The 14,888-nt window shown below is 47.1% G+C and overlaps 1 protein-coding gene across 6 annotated transcripts in view; it reads left to right on the top strand.

Annotated features, from left to right (window-relative positions):
- The window catches only part of LOC6739109 (teneurin-m), a 120,692-nt gene that overhangs the window by 66,001 nt on the left and 39,803 nt on the right, over positions 1-14,888 (top strand). For all 6 annotated transcript variants that reach the window (XM_039293146.2, XM_039293143.2, XM_039293145.2 and 3 more), the window contains one exon: positions 6,528-6,707. In XM_039293146.2, the coding sequence (XP_039149080.1) occupies positions 6,528-6,707 (180 nt within the window). The remainder of the gene's footprint in view (positions 1-6,527; positions 6,708-14,888) is intronic.

Genomic DNA, 14,888 nt, shown 5'->3' with positions numbered 1-14,888 from the left:
GGGTCGCTTGTTGACACTCATTGAGACAAAAGTGCTTAACTGCCTGCACTTTTCCGGCGGCTGCGAGAGCAGGAGGCTAAGGAAACTACGAGTTTTTCTCTTTCGCTTTTACCCTTGTTTTTAAGTTTTCCCACCCACAAACACACATACACACTGGCGTGCAGATAAAGCTTTTATTTTCTGCTTAATTTGTTTGTAGGCTTTCGTGTTGGGGATGCGAAAGGGGCCGCAGACAATGGCGCCCCCATTCGCCAGCTCTTTCTCTCTCTCTCTCTCCATTTGGGGAAATGGGTTGCATAACTGAAGGCGTTCGCGAAAAATGTCAAGCACCTTGGCTGGCATTACGACACGTAGAACGACGAAGAAGGTTAGGCACGCCTGACATGCCGTGAATTATGGCGAGCTGGGAGCTGGGAGCTGGGGGAAGCGGAATGAGAACGAAATGGCCTGAAAAGTGTGTGTTTTGGCCCCTTGGCTGCCACTTTGAAATGTTAATGAGCCGCAAGCAAACGCCAGTTATCTATAGCCTACTTTCGGTCGGCATCCGGCCCAAACTTTTCGCTGCATTTCCTTCCACTAACACACACTCACAGCCGTGCTGCGCAATGCTTGTGTATAATTTCGCTGTAATTTCCACCGAATCAAATGGCAAAAGGCAAAGAAATGGCTAAGAGCCGACCCACTTTCGGAGCAACTTCCACTGGCAACTTGCATTGGGAAATGTGTCAAATAAAGCGTTAAATTAGATTTCAGTTTCGCCGCTTTTTCCACCATTCATTTGCCCGAAAACTTTTGACTACTGGGCTGCGTCGGAGCAAATAAATCTTCAGAACTTGCAATTTTCAGAAACTGTCACTTGACGTTTATTACTTTCCCGCTTGACAAAGAACCAGAAGTTATGCCAGGCCCGCAATCGGGTTGGCGCTTTAAGGCTTAAAGACCATTACTTTTTCTCCTCATTTTTGGTGGCAGAAAGGGGTGGCGCAGCGACGCTACCTAAACATTGGCGGCAGGCATGACACGACAAAGTGGAAACCGCAAAGTATGCGACACACTGGGCTGAGAGCTGGGAGCTGGGAGCTGAGCGCTGAGACATCGTCTAATAGGATTAGCGGGGAGGGGCCACTAAGTAGGGGAGTTTCGGGTGGGGACGGACGAAAAAAATGAGCTCAAATCGGTTGGCTTGCGGTTTTGGGGCCGTCGTCTGCTGAACTTTGCATGCCACAAAATCAATTAAGCAGCGCGCCATCGCATCTCGACTCCTTTCTCTGGCGGCGGGGGAAGGACTCTCAAGAGCTGTCAGTGCTAGTTTCTGGGTCGATGCGGATGGTGGCTCCTCCTGAACAAACCGGGTCAGTGCTGAAATTCGATTAACCCAGCCGCAGTGTACGCTACAGCAGCACGCTGCAGATGCAGAAGGATGGATTTGCCCGTCAGCCCCAAGGGCTGTGCGGAAGCACAACATCGCAGAAAACAGGCTCGAATCAAAGTTTGATCCTCGCCAGCAGCCGGAAACCTGGCCGCTCACTAAGACTGAGGTTAACTAGCACACAAAATTGAAACTAAAGCAAACAAAGCGGCAACTTCTTGTTTTCCTTCGTCGGCTCCTTCTCTTCAACTTTTGGCCCGTTAAAATATTCGCATCGCGTGCCTTTGGCTTTTTACCTTTATGTCGTGTTTAGCATTAGCGTAGCTCCTTGCTCCCGGCTTCTTTCTCCCAGCTCCTCCTGGGCCATATATATCCTGGTCGCCTGGATCTGTATCCGTCGACACATGAAACGTGACTAAGCTGACAATTGTGTCGAAGTAAATCCAAGTTTTGTGAGCCCGACTAAATAAATCTCCTAGGCGAGTGCAAAACTTTGACAAACAAAGATTGTGGATGCGCATGGCTTTGCAAATGACGCACAATGGCCCATGTGTGTTAGTATTAGTAGTTGTGTGTTTGTGTGTGTAGGCGTGGGCGGGGAGGAAGGTACATACATGACAGGCGACATAAATAGTTGGGCAGCTTTGGCTTTAGCTTCAGTTCGGTCGGGGACCCAAATTTAATAAACTGTACACATTTACCTATGCCGAGGAATTACTTGACCGTACCGGTACAAGGAGTTCCCCCGTAAACTTTGACAACTTTGTGCTAGTGTGTGTGTGTGGCTCTATTTATATGTCAAGCGCAGGCGGTGCAAACACACACGGACACGCACTGAGATACAAAGCAGCGTGGCTGTGTTGGTGCAAATATAAACAGAGACTGTACACGCATACAGATGGCCCGCATTATGCTACCGCCCGGCCGCGCCCCCTGGGTGAGGGTCAAGGGGCGGGGACAGGTCAAACTCGGCCTGTAACTGGATGCAATCACACACCCAGGGCTCTAATACACAGACACGCCATAAACAAAGCGTCCAATTGTCAGTTTAGGCGCCTTTTGTTTACTTCTCTTTGCATCTGCCCTGCTGTCTGTGGCTGTTGCTTATCAACAAAATGGCAGCAGCAGGACCTCCAGCTTCCCCAGCTTCCCTAGCATCCCCACCCTGCTCGTCACAACAAAAAATCGCAATCCCTGTGCACATTGCGTATACGCAGTGTAGCACACATGAGCACTTGCATTTATTCAATGCCGTTCAGTGCGGACTACTTGTTTCTACCTGCCATCATTGCTGTCTCTCTGGATTATTGTTATTATTGATGGTGCCGGGGTTTTGCTGCAGCGTAATGAGCTAGAAAACAGAATTCCCAATCGATTAAGCGATTGTCATCACCTTTTCCTGCTTCCGACTGCCGACTGCAATGCAATTTCCCGCTTGGCATCTTTATCTTTCGTTTCTCACTCACTTAACTCGGGCAGAAGGAAAACAGGACAATCAGAGAACGAAACTGTAGTTAAAAGGCGTTTCAGCACTTGTCAGTTTACGCCGCCCACCTGGGAACGCAGCAAGGACCTACTCCGGAGTCCGGACCCGGCTCAGGTCGCCTCATTCTCATTCTCATTACTCCAGACTCCAGCTTCCAGCTTCCAGCTTGCACCTTCACCCTCTGCTGGCAGCAATTCATGCTTAACTGACATTTCAGCTGTCATACCAAAAGTGTTTTACATTTCTCTCTCGTCAAGTGCGCAGGGAGGGGGGTGGAGGAGGAATTTGCCGCTGCCGAAGGTGTTGGCATGCCCCCGCTGCCCATTGTTGGCATGCCACAAGCAGCTGGTGTCGCTTTTCGATTCCCCACCCAGCCCTTAATTTAATTAACATATTTCACTCGGCAGCGCGTGCTTGTGCCGCTCGAATATTTGCATTCCAGCCCCGATAATGCGGTATCCCTAATTGAAGTTGCCCCGGACTCCACGCTGCTAAAGTCTCTTTAATTTAGCCGAAAACTTGCCGAATACTTTTTGCTATTTTCGCCGATCTGCCATTTCGGGCTGTGGTCACTTTTTTGCAGAGTGCATTATAAAAGCATTAAAGTGCAAGCCAAAAAACCATAACCGAAAAAGAGGGGAAGATGGGAGGTGGGTAGCAGAGGCAGAAGGAGGAGACAAAGCAAGCCCAGCAGGAGGATTCCCTTTGTCACACACACACACACATAGAGGGGGGAACATTTGGCTGCGCAGCCTCCTCCTCCCGCCCACTAGCCTCCCACTAACCCGCCCTTGGTTATCACTAAAGCTCGCCTCGCTTTTTCATGCTCCGCCTGACGAAATGCCATTACACATTTTGCGTACCCTAAAAACAGCAGCGGCAACAACTACAGCTCCAACTACAACTACAACTACAGCGCATTCGCATTCAAAATGACAAGGACAAGAGAAGCGCCGGCAGAGGAACAACAACAGGAACAACACAAACAAACAAACAGCAGTGGGGAAAAATAAACGCTGGGGGTTGTAGAAATGAAGATAAGCTGCTTATCAGCGCCATTCCCAGTAGTTGCCCGTTGTTCATTCGCCTGGCTGTGCTCGGCTCCTTCCATGGTCTGGATGCTTCAGTTTCAGCCTCATCCCATTCCAGCCGATTCCATCCCATCCCATCCTGGCACATCCTGCCACATCTTCTCCTTCTTCTTGCCTCCGACTGCGCTTTAAGTGGTCGCTTGGCATTCGCATTGGCTCCCAGTTCATGGCAGCTCCTCTCCGCCTGTCTGCATGTGGATATAAATGCGGACGGGGATGTGGATGCGGATGTGCATGCGGATGTGGATGTGGATGCGGATGCCAACTGGCAGGCAAACAGGCGACAGCAGCAACGACCAGTGCAGAATCCTCTCTGTTAGCCACTTTCGTTTGGCCCCCTTCGTGGCATTGTCATCGTTGTCGTCTTTTTTTCTTGCCATTTGGCTAAGCCCTTGACTTGGCAGAGCAAGGAGATCGAATAGAGTATACCCAGCATGTGGTACATACCTCATTTGGCATACCTTATAGAGGCTTAGTTTCCGACTGTTCTCAAATCATATTCCTTGCTGCAATTAAAATATTACCGAACCAAAGTGCCAATATACCCACCTGTGTGTGCCGCCACACTGAAGAATTGACATTTTCGCTCTACTCTTGCTTAATATTAATCTAATGCACGCAGTACGCCACGAACTTCCCCCACTCCCTCCACTTCCTCCACAGATGCTATGTGTATTCAAATGACGCCATCGCTTGTGCATGCAAATGGGGCTTGGTTAGCTACTTTAGCTTAACTTTTGCGCTTTATGACGATATAATTGGAGGGCAATACAGCGTCAAGGAGGTTAAGTTCTTTGGCTAATGCTCAGCTCTTGGATGTGGGTAGTGTGGATAGTGGATGCAAGTGCCAGTTGCAGCACTTCACTCATACAATCCCAACCGCGGCCATTTTTAATTTCCATTCCCTGTGCTCGCACAATAAGCGCCTTAAATCCGAAATCTAATTACACGCAAAGCAAGGACAAAAGTCCACAAATATTGCCCGCCCAGTTTTAATCACAGATGACCGAGCGACAGAACAACTTTGCCGCTGCCAATTTTGAGTGAACATTTTTGGGGCAACTTTTGGTGCTCTTGGTGCTTTTGCTGCTGTGTTTAACCGCGTGAAATAATCTTTGCTGGCAGGCAGTCGGTGCCAAATCCTGCCGCCTCCTTTCCCCAGCTTTGTTGTTGCTTCCGCCGCCGCCGTCGGTGTGGGCCGCGTTTCATTATAACGATAATGCGCAGGTCCTGCGGCAATCCGGGCAGCAGGCCGAGCATCTCGTCCGAGGCAGACAAGTTGGTGTCATATTTTCCGCAGCTTAAATTTCCCACAGCCAGGCCAGTGGCCACTTGTGCGTCCAGATTCTCCTTCTGCCCCTGGTCCAGCTTAGCGAAAAGGCAGGAGGAAAATGTGGAATTGTCTCGGCCCAGCGCAATGTGATTACGCCAATGGCTCTGCAAGGAGCTCCCAGGACCAACTAACTAAGCCACACGCACACATAAACAGCGCGACCTTCGCGGAGTGGGACGACGGATACGATTTTCGCGCCCGGCAAATCTCAACAAATTTGAAATTTGGTTCCTTGGCCGTCGGCGCTTCCGCTTGCTGCCGCTTTTTATTGCCCATTTTTTTCCGCTATTCTGTCCTCTTCTTTCGCTTTTGGCGTTTGAATTTGTTGAGCATCCTGTTTGCCGTGCTCCTTCGCATCCCACCCAAGCGCGGGTTCCCTCCAGTGCCACCCATCGAAATGCTTTTTAAGCCTACAAATGAGCTTAAAATTTTCTATGCGAGTGAATGCGAATGCTTTTGAAATTTATTACAGCGCAAGGAGTGAAGAGGATGGGGGGAGGCACACACACTCACACGCACGCACACATCGACACCCCCAGAGTGGCGCTATGTGTGGGTGAGAATCAAAGGCATGTGGCAGTGGCACTCGAATTTCGTCGTCCTCGTTCTCGGCGTCGCCTTCTCATCGGCATTGAAATTTTTGAGCGCGGCAAATTGAATTTCATTTGAATGTTTTTCCCTTATTTCTATTTGTATCTTGTTACTCGATTTGGAAATTGCCTTTTGCCCGGTAATTTTCAGTTTTTAGAGTTTTGTATCTATTTCTTGCGCCACCCTGCCTGCCCCACTGCCTGCCACATCGCATTTCCATTCGAGCTTTCCGTGTTTGTTTGTTTAGCAATGCCCCAAAAGGAGGGGCTGCCAAAGGGAGATAAATTGAATTTTCTATGCTGTTAAATAATTTCATTTCGATTTGTTCCTTTCGTCTGATTTTTGTGCCTGGCTTTCAATGTGAACTGATTGCAGCTCCTCCCGCTCTGGCAAATCCATTTGTAGTTTAAAAATTCACGAAATACTTTTAGTGTCAACTGTGCAATGATTTCACCATTCACACAGCGAATGCAAAACGAGAAAAGACTCACCCTCTGCAAAAAATGTGATTTATCATCGGTTATTTTTTATTTTAAAGAAGTGCAATGCAATTAAGCTAGAAATAGATGTTCTATTTAAGTAGCTTACTGCAGTGCAAATATTTGTGGCACGCCCGACTAATGCTAACCATATTTTCGTTTTGCAACCTATTTTCAGGCTTCCTCCTGGAAGGAGTCACGCCAACGGCACCACCGGATGTTCCGCCGCGTAATCCGACAATGAGTCGCATGCAAAATGGTCGTTTAACCGTTAACAATCCCAATGACGCTGACTTTGAGCCATCTTGTTTGGTGCGAACGCCATCGGGCAACGTTTACATTCCTAGTGGAAATCTAAGTGAGTAAAACCCAATAGATCGCTATCTCCATTCCCAAACCCAAACCCAAGCCAACCCACCATCTGCATACAAATCCCATTTGGAAAGTGGGCCGCTCGACCGCTCGCTCGTTTGCTCGCCCGCCCGCCATTCTGGCTGTCTAAAAGCTTCCGCAAAGCAATTTTTTCAGCCATATGCAAATCCAACCCGCAGCGAACCCAAAAAAACCAGAAACCTCCCCGTTCCGCGGCGACCATCAAAAAGCCACTTGACTCATTTAAATGTTTAGCGCTCGCATCGTGCACAAAAATTCCATTTGCCATATTGCTATAAAAATGCAAAACACAAAAAGAAAAATCGAATCGGCGGAAAAGGGAAAGGCCGCAGCATTTTGCAAATTTTCAGCTCTTTTGTTTCCCAAGCGCCATGCGCCTAAAATGCCGCCATACATTTGCCATTTATTGTTTTTCCAACAATGTTCTTGGCCCTTTTTCCTCTGGGCTCTCAGTTCAGCTCAGTTCGGTTCGGTTCGGTTAGAGTTGGTTTGTTTGTGTTTTCGCTCTATGCATATCCGCAAGCAGGCTTTGGGGATAAAAACATTCGAAAGTGGAGTGAAAATTGTTGGCAACAGCAATGGCAACGCTGCCGCGGCGGCCCAACAAACCGAAAAAAGCCAAACGACCGCAGGGGCCTAAATAGAAGGCCTGGAAAAAACTGACAAACAACTGCGGCTCACACATGGCGGTCGAAGGGAAGAGCATTTATGGGTCTATTAATTGAATGGGGGGCCACATCGACGGACTTTCATTAGAAGGCGGCGGATCCTTGATGATGCATTTCACTCTCCTGTGAGCTGCAGCTCTCTCTCTGCCTGAAATATCAACAAATGCGAGAAAGTAACGAAAAGAACGAAGCGAAGCACATTGTTGCTCTGTGCCACGCCCACCGTTCCTCCACCGCCCACCACCACCAACTAACTTCTCGGACGACCAGAAATTCTGGTCCAGAATCGTGCGAATACATTTGTGTAGCACACTTTTGGACTGCTGCCACTGCTCCTGCCTGTCTGTATACGTATGTGTATTTGCTTTGTGCAGCCTTTTGTTTTCTTTTTGCATTGTGCAAATACACACCCTCGCACACACACACACACCCACGCACCACGTTATAGTATATATGCCAAGCTTTGTCTTGATTTTGCTGCGTGCCACATAATTTTGTGTGTGTGTGTGAGTTGTACTCATTTTTTATCCAAGACATTTGTTTTAGTCCTGCGAGAGCGCAGCTGGGCGTTTGGCTTACTTTCCGCCTGTGCTTTCGAAAGTTTCGTGTTTTAGCCGATTGTGGCCTGGATTTAATGTGAAGTTTTGGCCGGCTTTCGGAGCACTTTAATGTGGCAGTGGCACATCGGTGCGGCAGATGAATTTTGCATATGACACTGCCTAAGTGTTCTTTCTGTCCGCCAATTTGCATTTTGCATATCGTTTATAGGCCGTCCTTGTGTCCCTCTCCTGCTGGCCCAAAGTGCAATTAAATGACTATTTATGAAATTCTATTTGCATTTATGCATAAATTGATAAACATTCTAACCTGCCAGCCGCAAATGCAGCAGAGGGGGGATGCCCAGCGGGGGCTCCGTTGTCATCGTAACACAAATATTGATTAAATTCTATATCAAATTGAGATTCAGGTTGGCCCACACACACACGCACTCATCGCTGCGTGTGTATGAATAAACATAAAAGGCACACACAATCACACGACATTTGGCAGCGTCCTCTCCACTCAGTTTGTCCTGCCCCGCCCCCCAAAGCTGAGGATATTTTCATTTCAATTTTTCCACCAGTGCCAATTTTTATGGAAAATATTATTTGTTGACTTCTGGCACCCGAAAAACGAAGAGGAGCAGAGCAGGCAGCCGAACTTGCAAATGAATGAATGAATCAGGCCGGCAGAAAACTGGGGCCTACAGCATGAGTTATTTTTCGGGAAAATGCTGTACGTAATACGCTGTATGTAGCTTAAAATTTCTGGACGAGATACTGTGCGCGGGATGAAAAAATGCTTATGCACCATATGCAAATATATATAAAAATGGGCATTCTGCACGATTGGATACACACGCATCCCGTCGGCGAGCGAAACAAAAGTTTGGCCAGGAGTTAAAAATACATATGTATATACATATGTATGTATGTATAAGTACATTGCAGCAGAAGAATTGCATAAATTGCCACAGCCAGAGTGCAAAAAGGAGCATTCAAAACAAAAGTCGGCATATTGGAGCGAGGTGGCAGCATTGCATTGCCCTGCTGCGATTTCGAGAACCACCAGCTGCTCCTGATTCCGATTCCGATCCCAATCCGAATCGCAGTTGCGCACCTTAAAGCTTTGATAAAACGCTGCCGAGATTCACGTTGTGATTGGGCCGTGCTTCACACCTTAAATAGTTTATGTCCTGCGAGGGGGGTAGTGGGTTGAACCGGCACAATCGCCGTGTCCTGCACTTGAAAAGGACGACTGAGCATTGGCCATGCAAATGTAAACGGCTTCCGCTGGCCTTAAAAACTTTTCAGTCCTACATCTCGCCGCACTAGACTGTTGCTACAAATGCCTGCTACGTTTTCATTATAATAACAGGCTATTGCGGCATTTTGATGCGGCAGTCTGTGCGGCCCCTCCTTCCTTCGTTCCTTCCTGTTGCTTTAATTTTTCATAGCTTTCGAGGTTAGTTTGCAGAAAAACTTTCCGCTGTCATTGACCGCTCGCTTCCACACTCCCAGAAGGCCAGTCCAAGTGAACCGAGCCGAGCGGCTAGTTCAAGCGCCTAGACTAAGGCCATCCCGGCGTCTGCAGGGGAGGTCCTGTCTCCGCCCGCCCCTGTGTCCTGTGTCCTGTGCCCTTCAGCCGGCTGGGCTCTGTCCAGTCGAGACTCGAGACTCGAGAGTCGGCAGTCCGAAGTCGAGAGTTGAGAGTGTAGTTCACTGTCTATTGGCCGGTCGTTATTGCTTTCGACTGGTTCTGGTTCTGGTTTATCGCTGCTGCCAGCCATGGAAATACTCGTAAATTTGCGAGCATTTTTGCAAAACCTCAACTGACCTCCGCCCCCGACTCCTTCGCATTGGTCTGGGCGGCGGGGATCCCTAGAAAGAGCTTTAAATTTGTATAAATATAAGGGGATGGCGTAGTAAGGGAGGTGCCAAGAGATATGGATAGAGCGAGAGCCGGCACGTTTTGGTTTTTGCCGCTACGGCGCTGCTGCTACTAAATTCATTCATAATGGGTTTTTGGCCCCTTTCAGTGCGGCAGTGGCCCCCTCGTCCCGTATAGTGTATATACATTCAACGTTTTTACGCAAACTGAAATTTATTATGGCGCAGCATAGTAATTTATATTTTATGCCGACTAAGTACGGAGCCCTTCTCCTTGGCACCCGTTGAATGGATATGTGCCATATCCTTTATCCTGCACTTTTCACGCACAATTTTAATTTTATCTGCAGCGGGGGAAAGGCAGGTGGCGGTAATGGAGGCGGGCCAGGCCCATATCCATATCCATTCGATCTGCGTTTCGGCTGCCATTTTTTGTGACGCAACAAATTGCCTTCGTGTTCCGCTTGGCACTTAACTTGCCAGACATATACATACATATGCACGGGTATATATCGTATGTGTGGCCAGCGGGAGAGTGTGCATATATCAGCACACATGCATTTGGCCACGGCCATATAGCTGTAGCTATGGCTTTGCCTTTGGGCTTGACTTTGGCCATAGGTAAGAGCTGTGGTCATTTCGGTCCTCGTACGTGAATTTAAGTTCAGCTCCCGCCGCTGTTGTTGCTGTGGATGTGGCTGTTGCTGTTGCTGTTGCCATTGCTGCATTTATAGACCAGGCAATAACCATTTGGCAACTAGAAATTGGCATTTTATGTTCGCCTGTCTGGGCTGTTGGCCGCCCACCGTCCTTCTGAATCCAACGTTCTGTGGATGTGTGTATCCTTTGATTTTTGAATGCAGATTGTTGCGGGATTTATTGATATTGAGTGCGATTGAACCAACGACCCAAGTGGGGCCTAGCCAGATATCTGCTTTATGGCCAAAATACCTCAAATTCCCGTCTACTTGGGACGAAACTAAAAACTAAAAGTACCCGCAATACACTCCTCTGGCAACTTAATTAGGCAGGCGCAGGGATAAGTTTTCCCAGTCTGGGCTTCTGAATTTCTTAAAGCATACTTTCAGGTGCGCACACGAAATTACTTGGCCCAGCCCAGATATCCTTTGAATCCCTTTCGTCTTGGCCCGGCCTCCCCACGAAAATATGCAGCGAAGTCATGCAGAACATTAACAAAACAATGTTTGCCTTCGTCCTCCGCTTCCTCAGCATCCTTCGCAGCTGTCCTTACTGGTGGCATTTATATGCTGCATAATTATGAGACATGTGCAGGGTGGGGGTGTCTGCATAATTTATATGTTTTTAATGATTTCGCCCTTCGCAAACAATTTTTAATGATTTTTAGATGGCAACACTGCATTTTGCACTGCTCGTTCCACAAGATTTGCCGTTGTGGCATCTATGTGTATAATTAAAATTGCAACGCACACGAGCCGTATGGTGGAGAATGACTTGGCTTTTGTTGCTGCTTATCCCCCGTCTCATATAAATATGTTAATTAAAATAATGTTACCCGGCTGCACAAAACAAAAATGCCAAGCAAATGGCTTAGAATAGCTGGCTAGGGTAGCTTGGGTACTAGCTGCTAGCTACCCACACACACACACAGAAGAAGTGGGGGCCAGTGGAATGAATGGGTTCCCTGCAGGCTCGCTTTGTCGCCATCTTGCATTTACATGCCACGCTCAACGCCTTTCAATAGGCCGCCGTTCACAAGGAGTGCGCACATTACTCGGCATTACGTATACGCAGCGGTGCTCGGCCAGCTGCACAGAATGTAAACAAGCAGCAGCAGCAGCAGCAGCATCGGCATCAGCAGCTGTGGGGACTGACTTCCGTTGTGGGAAATGCCGACAGTGTCTGGGCAACGTCTTTTGTGCCTTTCTGCTTATTCAAAATAAATTAAAAATGGAAGTGGCAAAAGATGAGGGTTGGAGGAGGCCAGGAACGGCGAATGCAGCCAGCCATCATCGCATAATTATGAACTTGAAAATTCCACAGGACGGGGATATTGCATAATTATTCAAAAAATAAGACGTTGCGTTTTCTCCGCCCATTTACTTTCTCCGCCAGCATCTTGAGACACATCGAGTGGTTGAATCCTTTTGGGGATCGGAGCCCTGCCGCCAGCCCGAATTGAAATCCGAGTAGCAGCAAAATTGCTCCATATGAATTTTTAATTGGAACATTTTTAGAACGCAAGTGAGAGTTAGCAGAAGACAGAAGCAGCAGGAGAACTTTGATATATTATATATACACCGGACTATTCCAAATTCATATTTCATTCGACAGCTTTGCCTGGGAGGATTCGGGTTCTTGAGGCTTCCGCTTCCACCCGGATGATAAGTCATTCAACTGTGCAAGACGAAGGATCTTGTGACGTGTCATACCATACATCCCAGCTGCCTTTTGCCGTACATTTCCCATATTCGGCTGCAACGCTTTTGTTGGTGCCCGAGGTCATTGCAATTTTGTGCTGCGACACGAAAGTGTCTGCCACACACACGCACACACATACCCACAACTGCATACGGGACAGAGAACTGCAGCCCGCCACTGGCACTCTACGTCCACCCGATAAACACTCGGTCTCTAGGCACCCCGTCTTTTTTGACACCCTACTTGCGGCAACAGAAAATATTCGGGTGTTTTACCAACGTTGTGTTTTTGTTACGAGTAAAAAAACCACCCGAGGCCTGCTGCGCAAGAGCCGTATGGGTGAGTGGACGCACAGTCAACGATCGGCCGCAGGTCATTTTTTGTACGCCTAAAATTTGTATGGGTGGAAGCGCGACGGGTATAAGAAATGAAGATTAAAAGGGAATACCCAAGAAAAATTTCGTGCTCATGTCGGGTGCCACCCGTTTCGAATCATTGCCTTACTAATTTTTCACAAGTCGCTAGCTGAATACTCTAATGACAAATATTCTTGCATAAATTCATTTTTGAAATGAATTTTGTGACATTATGTACATAGATTCGGCTATTAGCATTATTACTATTACTATTATTTTTACTATAATTTACATTTAAATAATAAAAACGTTAATAATATATATAATATATAATAATATATAATATAATATATATATATATATATATATATATATATATATATATATATATATATATATATATATATATAATAATTAAATTACATATATATATATATTTATAATATATAATATAATAAAATATAATATAATATATATAATTATAATAAAATATAATAATAAGATGAAGGGCATATTTTACAAAGTATTCGACAAAGTCTAGAGCCACGCCGAAAGAATAGTGTATAAACGTATGGAGTGTAAAACGTATGGAGTTACGCATCTTGTCTGTGACTCGACTATCTACAAGAGTAGATAGACTGATAGAGACAATAACCCGAGTATTTTTAGAAACACCCGAGTATTTTTGGAAACACCCATGTGTTTAACGGTAAACCTACAAGTGTTTTTGTCATTCATCCCTTTTTAGGCATTTGTCTTTTTCTGACTGTTTGTCTTCTCTACCCTCCGTTATGGGTGCCGAGTATGATCGGCACCCGCGACGCAGGTCACCGTATTGATTCGGGTGCGGGCACAACGGGGTGTCTTGTCTACATGTGCAGACGTATACTGTGTGTTTGTAAGTACCCGCGATGTGCGTGGCGGGTAGCACCCGCACACAAAATTGTTGGGTGTGAGTCGAGTGGTAAAAAATGCCACCCTTGCAGTTCTCTGATACGGGAGCCAAGTTGCGCCACATCCTGCTGCCGCTGCCGCTGCTACTACTGTTGCTCCTCTTTCTGCTGTATGAAAATTCATTTCAATTAGTGAAATGGTTTTGGGATTTGTACGGCAAACCACAAGCGCGCTTTGAGCGAAGCAGGGAGTGCACGTCACTTCGGTGGCATGCAACGAGCGAGTTGCAGCAGCGCTTGTTGCAACTTTATTTACCTTTACGTGGGACATAACTTGTAAATAGAGATACAAACGGGGGTTGCACGTGTGTGTAATTTTGTGGCGTGGGATTTGCGGCAGGATTAAGAGGCATGCGAGGAACCCCAACGTCTTGGAGGCCATTGAACTGCGCTCCCTGATTAAAGAGAGATTTTCGGGGTAGCAAAAAGTAAGACGAAAAGTAAGCGAAGGCGCAAATATTTAAATTTTAATGCGGAGGAAATGGGAACAACTTCGCGTTGTCCTTTGTAAATGTGTATTTAAAACTTTTTCGCATGTCTGTCGTTCCTGCGGCTGCTGTTGCTGCCCCGCAGCTTGTTCAGGCAACGCAACAAACTCGCTTTCGTATCTGGCTACATCTCTCCTGGCTCTGCGCAGTTTGGCCCAAGTTGCTCCCTCGACGACACTTTTTTGACGCTGTTTTATCAGCGGACGGGCGGCAGCAACAAAAATGTAACAAAATTTATGCAACTAACCAAATGTTTTTGTTTCTGCATTTTTATCGCCCTAAACGTTTGTCGAGAGGCAAGGAGGCAAAGGAGTGGAGTGTGCGACTCATGTGGGGCGACTGCTGTGTCTGAGTTTTATTTCCCCAAGTTCCACAGGGAGCTAACTTCAATGAGAATTGGCAATCTGGTGGCGAGTTGGAGCAGAGAGCCCAGAGAGAAGCCAGCTCGGAACGTCTTCCAGATACCCTTATGGTAATAGCCTTGACTTCTGCCTGCTCTTTGACCCCCAAAAGTTGACCGCACACACACTCCGACTTGGCAGCTGTATCGGTCAGAGAAATCTTACTTTCTTGAACGAGAATCGAAAAGTTTCCTGGGAGCCAGACAGAGGGCAGCATATTGTCGCACTCTATAAATTATGCGCATAACCAGAGAAACCCGAGCCAGAAACAGAGAAACCAGGAGCCAGGAGCCATGAGCATGTAAAGCAACCACCCCCAAGGAACCTTTGGTTTGTGGGATTCGGTTTGGTTCAGTTTCAGTCTCGAAAGAAAGAGAAACCAACCAAGCATAACTATTACAATGGCAAAAAGTTTAACTAGTCATGTGAAGTCTCTCCACCTCCATCTCCC

Source organism: Drosophila simulans, chromosome 3L, assembly GCF_016746395.2.
Source record: "Drosophila simulans strain w501 chromosome 3L, Prin_Dsim_3.1, whole genome shotgun sequence".
Taxonomy (NCBI): Eukaryota; Metazoa; Arthropoda; class Insecta; order Diptera; family Drosophilidae; genus Drosophila; species Drosophila simulans.
This window is presented reverse-complemented; position numbering and strand designations above follow the sequence as displayed.